Genomic DNA, 11362 nt, shown 5'->3' on the forward strand with positions numbered 1-11362 from the left:
TTCTGGAAGTAAATGGAGATAACAACATGACATATCAAAACTTATGGGAAACATGAAAAGCAGTGTTAAGAGGAAAGTTTATAGCATTAGGTGCCTACATCAAGAAATTGGAAAGACACCAAAGAAATGAACTATCAATGCATCTCAAGGATCTAGAAAAACTGCAGCAAACCAAACCCAAAACCAGTAAGAGAAGAGAAATAATTAAAATTAGAGAAGAAATCAACAAAATTGATTACAAAAAACATTACAAAAGATCAGCAAAACAAAGAGCTGGTTTTGTGAAAAAATAAAAAAATTTGACACACCATTGGCCCAACTAACTAAAAAAAGGAGAGAAATGATGCAAATCAATAAGATCAGATGAAAAAGGGAATGTAACAACAGACACCACAGAAATAAAAAGAGTCATCAGAAATTACTACAAAGAGTTGAACGCCATCAAACAGGAAAATCTATCAGAAATGGATAGATTCCTGGACACATACAACCTACCTCAATTGAAGCATGAAGACATAGAAAACCTAAACAGACTCATAACTTAGTCAGAAATTGAATCAGTAATAAAGGCCCTACCAACAAAGAAAAGTCCAGGACCAGATATATTCACTGCAGAATTCTACCAGGCATTAAAGAAGAACTAACTCCAATTCTTCTCAAACTATTCAGAACAATTGAAATAGAGGGAATCCTCCCAAACTTTTCCTATGAAGCCAGCATTACCTTAATTCCTAAACCTGAAAAAGATGTAGCAGTCTAAGAGAATCACAGACCAATTTCCCTGATGAACATAGACACAAAAATCCTCAATAAAATACTGGCCAATAGAATGCAACAACCCATCAGAAAGATCATCCACCCAGACCAAGTGGGATTTATCCCTGGTATGCACGGATGGTTCAATGTTCACAAATCAATCAATGTGATACACCACATTAACAGACTGCAGAAGAAAAACAATATGATTATCTCAATAGATGCAGAGAAAGCATCTGATAAAAAACAACACCCTTTCATGATGAAAACTCTAAGCAAACTCGGTATGGAAAGAACATTCCTCAACACAATCAAAGCAATTTATGAAAAACCCACGGCCAACATCCTATTGAATGGGGAAAACTTGGAAGATGGCTTCACTACTGAGTGCTACCAAAATATTTCTTTATTTTCTAAAAAGATTTATTTTATTTATTTGAAAGTCAAGAGTTACAGAGAGAAATGGAGAGACAGAGATTTTCCATCAGTGGTTCATTCTGCAAATGGCTACAAGGGCCTGGGCTGGGCCAGGCCAAAGCCAGGAGCCAGGAGCTTCATCTGGGTCTCCCCCGTGGGTTTGGGGGCCCAGCCACTTGGTCCATTTTGTGCTGCTTTCCCAGGCCATTAGCAGGGAAGTGGATGAAGTGCAGCAGGCTGGTTTTAAAACTGTACCCATGCTCGCTCACTCTCTCTCTCTCTCTCTCTCTCATGCCCACATTCCTTCCTGAGCGTGTCCTTTTGCTTTGTACGGAAATAAATCTTGCTTTTCTGCTGCCCTTTACCTATGTTTCATCCTTGAATTCCTTCCTGTGCTAAAGGCAAGAACCTGGACAGCCGCCCCACAATGCTACTTTAATGAGTACAAGAAAGATAGAAAAGACCTGGGAACTGGTAATGAGTAGACACTGGAAGAGTTCTGAGGTGCAGACCAGAAAAGCCAAGATTTCCTTGAAGGGATTGTTGCTGAAAGTGCAAGTATGGATGTGAGAGGTGATGCTATAGGTTATGCCTCTGTCATCTTAGAAAACACATCATGAGCAGAGCAAGGCTCAACACATGGACACCAAAGGCCACTGTGGTGAGGTCTCCAGTGGAAATAAGGCACATGTGACTGGAGACTGGTGGGAAGGCAAGCCTTGTGACAAAGACGGCAAGGTGGGAACCCAGCACCTGGCACCTTGGTCTGGCACCTCTAGCCTCCAGAAGCGCATGGAAATGAATGTGTGTGTTTTAAGACCCCATTGATGTGATTTCCTTTATGGCCACACAAGCTGAATAAGGTGCATCTAATGAAGGGAATGCTTAAATATGTATTGTGCTCTAGGTTATACAAAATAACAAAACAAGAATTGTGTCACAGAGTGAAGTGAGAGAGGCCTGGAATGTTCATAAAGGTAGAGAAAATTAGGCTGAGGGTGAACGGGCTGTGTATGAACAATACACACAACAGTGCTAATAAAGAAAGCAATGCAGTATAGCTCAACACTGAAATGGTCTTCACTGACCAGTTGTGCTGGGGCGAGGACTGACAGCCTACAGTGTTGGTAATGGAGGCAGGCAACTGACATTCATACACATCACCGATGGCAATGTATTCTAGTTCAGTTCACCTGGAGCACACTCTGGTTGTTTCTATTAATGTACAAATGTTCATGATCATTGGCTTCATCTTCCTTCCAGGACTTTATTCTCAGAAATGGTCTTAGGACTCTGCAAAGACATTGTACACCCACAAGAGATATCAGATAGTATCAATGGCTCCAGCCGCTCAAATGAAATTGATGTTGTAATTAAAGCTTTTTCACCCTGGTGAATGGATAAATAAAATGAAGTATATCCATACCCTAGGGTAATATTCAACAATAAAAGGGACAAAATGTGTAAACCTCAGACATTATTGTAAGTGAAAGAAGCCAGATACAAAGGACCATATATTGTTTGATTCCACGTATATGAAATGTTTGGAAAAATAAATGTATATAGATTACAAAAGCAAATTGATGTTTGCCTGGAACTGAGAGTGTGAAGACAAGTGACTGCAAATTGGCACAAGGAATCTTTCAAGGGGATGGACCATTTCTATGATGGGACTGTGGTGATGGTTTTGCAAATTTGTAAACTTAGTAAAAATTTGAGCTTTTCATGAAAAAAGGAAACTTCAGACAAACATCTCTCATGAATCCTTAACCAAGTACCAGCAAATGGAATAGAATATACTATGACCACATCAATTTTATTCAAGGATGCAACATTGAATGAGTATATAAAAATCAATCTAATTTACCCAATTAATAGAATAAAGGCAAACAAACATAGGATCATCTTCTTGTCGAGAAAGTATTATAAAAATAAATATTTACCTATTCATGATAAAACAATCTTGGTAAATCAGGAATAAAAGACAACTCTTACTCTAAAAGGGAAGGGGTGGGCGTTGTGGTGCAGTGAGTTAAACCATGCTTCCAACACCAACATCCCCTATTATAGTATGGGTTTAAGTCCTGGTGCTCCACCTGCAATCTGGCTTCCTGCTAATGCACCTGGAAAAGCAACAGAGGATGACTCACTCAAGTACATGGACCCCTTCTAACCATGTAGGAGACCCAGATGGAGTTCTGAGTTCCTGGCTTCAGCTTGGCCTGACCTTGGCTATTGTGGGCATTTAGGGAGTGAACCAGCAGATGGAAGAGCGCTCTCTCTCTCTCTCTCTCTCTCTCCTCTCCCTCCACTCTCAGTGCCACTCTGCCTATTGAAAGAAAGAACGAAAGATAAATCTTTATTAAAAAAGAAAGACCAAGACAAGGATGCTCTTTTTCACCACTTGTTAGAGCAATTAAACAAGAGAAAGAAATAAAAGGCAAAGAAAATGGAAATTAGGAAATCAAACTGTCTCTGTTTACAGATCACATCATATATATATATATTAATAATTCTAACTCCAGCAAAAACAGAATCAGCAAATGATGTCATTAGAGTTGCCAAGACAGAAAATCAACATGCTAAAAAAAATCAGCAGTATTTCTATAGAGCAATGGAAAACTTTCTGAACAAGAAATCAAGAAATTAATTCCACTTACAACTGCTACAAAAAATAAAATTAACTACCTCAGAATAAACTTAGCCAAGGAGGAGAAAATTCTTTACAAAATGAAAACTGTAAAAACATTGATGAAATAAATTGAAGAGTACAGAAATGAATGGAGACACACACCCCCTTCATGGACAGGAAGATTTGGCATTTTTAATGTATCTGTAACACCTGTAATTCTTGTTTTCTGTTGGTAATAAGGAAACATTACCGACTAGGTAAGTTATAAAGAAATCAGTTTTGTCCTGGCTCTAGGTTCTGGTTCCTGGTTTGGGGCTGCATCAGGTGATGGCCTTGCTGGCAAGAAGTGACAGATGTGGGGAGCAACTGGGAGCAACTCGGACTAGACTAAGTTACTGGAATTAAGACTTATTCTATGCATCTGCTCTCCCACAATATGGCGCTGAGAAGGGAGAAACAGCTTTTACACAGCTGCCTCCAGTTCAACCAATAAACTGTAGGACCTGCTCCTGATTGGAGGAGAGCAGTGTACTCGGCATGTGGGATTGGTGGAAGAGGACTATAAAGGAGGAGAGAGACAACATGCACCAGGAACATCTAAGGGGAACATCTGAGGGAACACCTGTGCAGCCCCCGAGAGAGCCGGCCGGCGGTGTGCCGCTCCCCTGCGGAAGTGGGGAAAGTGGCAGGGGGCCCGCCCCTCCACGGAGGTGAAGGGACGGTAGCCAACCCGGGAAGAACCAGCAGCAAACCTGGGGAGGGCCGAGCAGACAAAAGAACAGCGCAGGGTCCTGTGTCGTTCCTCCGCGAAGACGGGGAGCGACATAATGGTGCCGTGACTCGGATATGAAGCCTAGGCAGGGTTTGTGTCGTTCCTCCATGAAGAGGGGGAGCGACAACAGATACTTGAGATGATGGAAAATCTAAATATCCTCAATTGTGTGATATTTAATGTACTGAAACATGATAAAGATGTACAGCTATTATCTGTCAATGGAAAAGTAAATAAAAATATTGAATCCTTTTAAATGGACCTAGGGACATGGTCACAAAGTCAAATCCTGCTGCAGGCTTCCTGTGAGGCCAGGAATCTCCATGCTCTGGGGACTCCAGGGCTGACCCCAGAGGCATTCTGTGCCATTTCTTTCACTGCTCCTTTTCTTGCTACTTCTGTGCTTTGAAACGGCATGCTACAGTTCTCCTCCTTTGTATTTCAGTTTTATGTGTCATTTTTATTGGATAGTTCCCTTTCCCAATATACTTATTTTATAATTTTGGTCAGCTCAGGATTCAGTGTCTACATTCTTATAACCATGTAAATGCTAGGAACAAGCAGACTAGTAGCTGTAATTACTTATCTTTTGTTAATTGACTTTTTCATTTCCCTGGATTTAAGCAATGTCTGTTCCTTCACTTGGTTAGTTTCTTTCATACTCATTACTAAATTTCTCCCAAACTCACTTCTAGCATCTCCTCCATGGTTAGAATTTGTCTATCAAGGTTCGTGTGTTGGAAACATGATCCCTGATGTGGTGGCGTTTGTAGATGGGGCTGATGGGAGTTGTGTGGGTCTAGAGGATTCCACACTTGCTAACGTTGAACGCCATCAGACCAGGAGCAGTTTGCCCACTCTGGCCTCTGCGGCCCCCTCACTTGCCCTCTCACCCCCAGGCCTGTGAGAGTGCAGGAGGAAGGACATTGCCAGAGCCTTGACCTTGATCTTGGACTTCACAGCATGCAAAACTGTGACAATAAACCTCTGTTCTGTATCATTTACCCCATCAGTGGCGTCCTACTAGAGTAACACAAATGCACTTTATTCTCATGAAGACATCCAAGCAAGTCCAGTGCCCACCACGTCATCTTTGTGAAGGTGCCTGTCCCACAGCTCTGGCCGGGCCAGGCATGGCCTCTGTGCTTACACACCTGGGAAGGGCTGACATCACGGACCTCCTTCACTCTCCCTGAACAGCCCTTGGCTTCTCCCTTATGCAGGCTCCTCGGTTGCCTTCATCCTGTTGGCTCCCCCTTAGGTTTTCTCCACCATTTTCATTTCCCATCATCCAGCATGAGGAGGTCTAAGGGACACGGAAAATAAGACACTGACACCATAGCCTCTGAAAATGTCTGTAGGCTATCCTTGACTTACTCCAATTTTGCTCCATGTACTGAGTGGTTTTTAATCCCAAGAGGAAACACCTGAGGCAGGGTAACTCTGTAAAGAGGAGAGGTTATTTTACTCACAGCCCTGGAGGCTCATGCACCAGGCCCTGGCACTGGTCCTCTGGCAAGACCTCATGGTGGAACACGATGACGGGCTGCCTGCAAGAGAGAGGAGAGACTATTTGAATGTGCCATGGGATATTCTAACGAGTTAAATCTTTTAAATGATTGTCGCTTCTAAGTTGGAAGATATAAGGCTAAACAAAATTATCCTTGGGGTCATCATTAATTCCAAAGAACACACAGAGATCCTAGAGCCAAAACTTCTGAGACCTACTGACTTACCCCCGAGCCTGGACTCGGGAAGACGGTGTGGAAGGAGCCTCGGTTCCGGGTCCTACAGAAACCTGGGGTCAAATCTCAGATGCCGCGTGGCTCTCAGGGTCTGGGTCCGAGGGCGGGGTGTGTGTGTGGGGGGGACTGGGCCAAGAAGCCAAGAGGCAGGGAGTCTCTCATCCTGGAGTTGCATTTCCCCTCTCAGGATTCCAGACAGATCCTTCTGCCTGGACACTCGTGACGCAGGCCCGCTTCTCACTCTCATTGGTCGACTAGTTTCTAAAGGAGCCAATCAGTGCCGCCGGTCCGATTATAAAATCCTCAAGGAGCAGCAGTGACTCAGATTCTCCCAAGACTCAGATGATGGGATCCATGGCGCCTGGGACCCTCCTCCCGCTGCTCGCTGGAGCCCTGACCCTGACCGAGACCTGGGCGGGTGAGTGCGGGGTTGGGAGGGAGATGACCTCTGCGAGACAGGAGCGGGAGTCGGCACCGCAGGACCTCGGATCCCGGGGTAGCTTCTCCTCCCCGCCCCCCGCACTCCCCCCTCCCACCTTGGCTGCCCCGGTCCCGCCCCCTCCCCTTCCCAGGCCCTTGTGCAGTCACCTTGTGCAGCCTCACCACCTTTAGTCCTGTGCACCTCGGACCCAGGAGTCCCGCGCAGGACCCCAGCCCCTGTCGCCCGCAGGCTCGCACTCCATGAGGCATTTCTTCACTTCGGTGTCCCGGCCTGGCCTGGGAGAGCCGCGATTCCTCGCCGTGGGCTACGTGGATGACACGCAGTTCGCGCGCTTCGACAGCGACGCCGCGGCTGCGGGTATGGAGCCTCGGGCGCCGTGGATGCGGCAGGTGGAGCCTAGGTACTGGGACATGCACAGGCAGAGATTCGAATGGGGCACACTGAGTTTCCGGGAGTACCTGAGCAACCTGCGCATCTACTACAACCAGAGCGAGGAAGGTGAGTGACCCGGGCAGATTGCAGTCCGCGGCCCCTTCCAGTCCCAGGTCTCCTCAGAGCTTCACCCTGTGGCCTTGGGACACGCGCATCTCCTTAACCAGCAAGAGCGGGGGGAGGGGGGGGACTCGCTGTGGCTGGGTTTCAGTTGAGGTGGTAAAAGGCGCTGACCTTGGAGGGGCCTTGGCTCAATAGGCTAATCCTCCACCTGCGGCGCCGGCACACCGGGTTCTAGTCCCGGTCAGGGTGCCGGATTCTGTCCTGGTTGCTCCTCTTCCTGTCCAGCTCTCTGCTGTGGCCTGGGAGTGCAGTGGAGGATGGCCCAAGTGCTTGGGCCCTGCACTGGCAAGGGAGACCAGGAGAAACAGTTGGCTCCTGGGCTGCAGCGGCCATTGGAGGGTGAACCAACGGAGAAAGGAAGACCTTTCTCTCTCTCACTGCCCACTCTGCCTGTCAAAAAAAAAAAAAAAAAAAAAAAGGCGCTGACCATTATATCGCTGCACGGACTCTGGGAACACTGGGCAGTACTGGGTGCATTTGTTCTGGGAGCGGGGGAGTTCTTGAGGTGCCAGGGCTGAGTACTGGGCACGGCGGGGCCAGGGTCTCACACCATCCAGGGGATGTATGGCTGCGAAGTGGGGCCAGACGGGCGCTTCCTCCGGGGATACAGTATCTTAGCCTACGACGGTGCCGACTACCTCGTCCTGAATGAACACCTGCACTCCTGGACCACGGTGGACACCAGGCCTAACATCTGGAAGCCCGAGTGGGATGGGAAGCAGTGCACGTCCTACCTGGAGGGCGCGTGTGTGGAGTGGCTCCGTGGGTTCCTGGAGATGGGGAAGGAGACCCTGCAGCGCGTAGGTACGTGGGGCCACGGGGCACCTCCCTATCACGGGTCAGTCTCCCAGCCCGAGTCTCACAAGAGAGAGAACAAGAGAGTATCCAGGTTAGAGCACTGCCTCCCTCAGCTCCGGAGGCGGAAGAATCCTGCTGGGTTTCCAGATCCTGTGTGAAGCAGTGAATCTGAGGGCCCGCGCTTCTCTCTGGCATCATTAAGGGATCCAGTCTCTGCCGTGTTGAAAAGTAAGAGGATCCCCGAAATTACTGAGCCGTATGACCTTCAACCTTGGGTGTCAGGGCCCCCACCCGAGGTCTCCAGAGGACTGATTTCCCTTTTCAGTCTTTGACCTCCACTCAGGTCAGACATGAACTCTCTGAGACCTGAGCTTCATACCTGGGCTCACTCTGATTCTAGAACTTTACAGGAATGGGCGATTATTCCAGATATCTGAGTCCAGCCTGGTGTCTGAGGTCTGCACTCACTGCCCCACTCCAAGTGTCCTGTCCATTCTTAGGATGGTCCTGGGGCTACTTCAGTGGTCCATGGGAGATCCAGCAAAACCTCTGAATTTCTTGAATCTTCCCTTCAGATCCCCCCAAGACACATGTGGCCCACCACCCCATCTCTGACAAGGAGGCCACCCTGAGGTGCTGGGCCCTGGGCTTCTACCCTAAGGAGATCTCGCTGACCTGGCAGCGGGATGGAGAGGACCAGACCCAGGACACGGAGCTCGTGGAGACCAGGCCTGGGGGCGACGGAAGCTTCCAGAAGTGGGCGGCTGTGGTGGTGCCTTCTGGGGAGGAGCAGAGATACACGTGCCGTGTGCAGCACGAGGGGCTGCCCGAGCCCCTCACCCTGAGATGGGGTGAGGAGGACAGGAGGGGCGGGGCCTCTGAGGGGAGGGCAGAGCCCTGCTGGGGCCTTTAGCAGGAGCAGGGCTGAGCCCTGGGGTCAGAGCCCTCACCTCCCCTTCCCTTCTCAGAGCCTCCTGCTCAGCCCACCGCGCTCATAGTGGGAGTAGTTGCTGGCCTGGTCCTCGGAGCTGTGGTCACAGCAGCTGTGGTTGCATTTGTGATGAGGAAGAGGAAGAGCTCAGGTAGGGAGGGGTGAGGGCTGCAGTCTGAGTTTTCCTTGTCCCACTGGGAGCTGCTGCCTGCTTACTGGGAAGTACCAGTCATACATGTGCTTACATGCACACACATGCTTATCAGGCTAGGGGCCCTGTTAGCTGGTGCTCTCTTACAAAGTGTGTATGAGAATGAAGGTGAAGCATCACCCTGATGACTGCCGTGATGGGGACCTGATTCCCGGCATTGGAGGTCGCTGGGGAAAGCCCCTTACTGAGGACAGACCTCCAGGGAGGTGGTTGCTCCATTCCTTCTCTTCTCCTGTCCTCCTGTTTCCTGATCTTGCCCTGGGCCTGCAGTCATGTTCTGGAAACATCCTTGGGGTCCAGGACCTCATGGCCTTGCCTTATCCTTGGCCTCATGCATAGTATTTTCATTCTACAGTTAATAATGGAAGGAGGTATGCTGAGTCTACAGGTGAGTGTGACGTGGGGAGGTCCCTGAGACCCCCATGATTGCTCCTTCAGCCACACCCCTTTTGGCTCTGACCAGATCCTGTTTTATTCTATCGCAGACAGCAAGAATTCCCAGGATTCTCATATGTCTCTCACGGCTTCTACAGGTGAGACCTGGGAGAGGGGACTGGGCAGAGAGGAATTTTTTTTATTTGAATGTTGAGTATATGGTGGGCTGTTCAAAGTGTCACCACATAAGGTGACTGATCTGAGTTGTTCCTCATTGTTTACAGCCACAGCATGAGACGTGCCTTGTGTGGCACTGCGTGACGCAAGCTTTGTTCAAGACCTCTCCTCCCGGAGCATCCACTTTAAGAGTTCCTGACTTCTCCTTCTCAGCTTGCATCTGAATGTGTCTGTGTGATGATGCCATGAAGTAGGATGCTGGGAGGCTGGCCTTACATGCCCACCAAGGCCTCCCCCACTCTGACCTGTATTCTCTTCCCAACCAACTTCCTGTTCCAGCTACATGGGGCTGGGATGTCTCCATCGTTTTAACCACGAACTGCAACAATGGACTCCAACTTCTTACTTCCCTATTGGGAGTAAGAGTCTGGAAAGAAATAATTTTTTAAAATTCTTCCCTGAGATTTTGATTGTTTAATTAGAGAATAATAAGAGCTTTCCAATTTGAGAGGTGAAATAAATGGAAGGTGACCTGAGCACCTCTGGGAATCCATGTGTTTGCTAGGTTGAGTCTGTTACAGGCAGGGACAGAAACTGAGGACTTTCGATGAGGGGCCCAGTGTTGTGCAGCCGGGCCCAGTTATGCTCACTCCATCGTGGGCTTTGATAATCGCTTTGTAGCTGGCTCCTGGTTTCAGCCTGTTCCAGCCAGCACTGTTGCTGCCAATCAAGTAGTGAAGCAGTGAATGGAAAAATATCTCTCTCCTCATCTTTTTAATAAATGTTTATTTATTTAAAAAATGACTTGATAAAATTCAGTTCATTGGCTTTTGCTTGGGGCCACAAAAGGATAACCAAGTCTGTATGTATTCTTTTTACTTAAATTCTACCAATTCAGATAGACATATGAAAAAATAGACAGCTATCCACACGGTGGACAACAGGTATCCCAGGGTCACCTTGGCTGCCCCTTTGATCTTGTGCCACAGTAGTAGTTGTCCAGCCAGGATCTTTGATCTTAGAACTAGGATAAAGCCCAAGCCTTATCCTAACACTAGCACCATGGGCAGTGAGAGCTTGTGTGGGCAAGCCCTCAGCTCTAACCTTTTCAGTATTGGGTTCCATGGAGGACTATGCCTGCTCTTGTTATGAGCTAGGTTCCTTTCTTCTCCAGCAGTCTGCTGTCTCTGACAGCAGGGTGACTTGTCTTTCCTGTCTCACAAGGCCCAGAGCAGCCCCTGCTGACAGCAGTCCCTGTGGTGCAAGACAGGACTTTTCAGACCTATTCAGACCTATTCAGCCCTGCCCTTATTCTGGGGCTGTTTTCTAGGTTGTTATTTCTGTGTTTTTTTTTTTTTTTTTTCCAGTCTTTTTAAAGGAACAAGATTCCTAGGCAGGCACCAGCAGCATAAGCCTCCCATGTGGCACCGGTTTGAGTCCAGGCTGTTCATCTTCCAATCCAGCTCCCTGCTAAGGCCTAAGAAAAGCAGAGAGGATGGTCCAGGTACTTGGGCTGCTGCTGCCACCCCTGTGGAGGATCCAGAGGGAATC

The 11362-nt window shown here is 48.0% G+C and overlaps 1 protein-coding gene across 7 annotated transcripts in view; it reads left to right on the forward strand.

Annotated features, from left to right (window-relative positions):
* LOC100355380 (RLA class I histocompatibility antigen, alpha chain 11/11) overlaps window positions 1-10612 on the forward strand; it is a 69901-nt gene extending 59289 nt beyond the window's left edge. Inside the window, exons 1-9 of one of the 7 annotated variants that reach the window (XR_016234722.1) lie at window positions 6646-6740; window positions 6993-7262; window positions 7860-8123; window positions 8231-8345; window positions 8693-8968; window positions 9086-9199; window positions 9615-9647; window positions 9745-9792; window positions 9919-10612. Coding sequence is in view for 4 of the 7 variants with exons in the window: in XM_008262671.5 (XP_008260893.4) it covers window positions 6665-6740; window positions 6993-7262; window positions 7860-8123; window positions 8693-8968; window positions 9086-9199; window positions 9615-9647; window positions 9745-9792; window positions 9919-9929 (1092 nt within the window). In the remaining 3 variants the exon portion in view is untranslated. Of the gene's footprint in view, window positions 1-6645; window positions 6741-6992; window positions 7263-7859; window positions 8416-8692; window positions 8969-9085; window positions 9200-9614; window positions 9648-9744; window positions 9793-9918 lie in introns of those variants that run through there. The other 6 variants (XR_016234721.1, XR_016234723.1, XM_008262671.5 and 3 more) reach the window with 6 other exon arrangements.
* Window positions 10613-11362: the final 750 nt, after the last annotated feature.

This window comes from Oryctolagus cuniculus, chromosome 5 (assembly GCF_051225735.1).
Source record: "Oryctolagus cuniculus isolate XC-2025 breed Fujian yellow rabbit chromosome 5, ASM5122573v1, whole genome shotgun sequence".
Taxonomy (NCBI): domain Eukaryota; kingdom Metazoa; phylum Chordata; class Mammalia; order Lagomorpha; family Leporidae; genus Oryctolagus; species Oryctolagus cuniculus.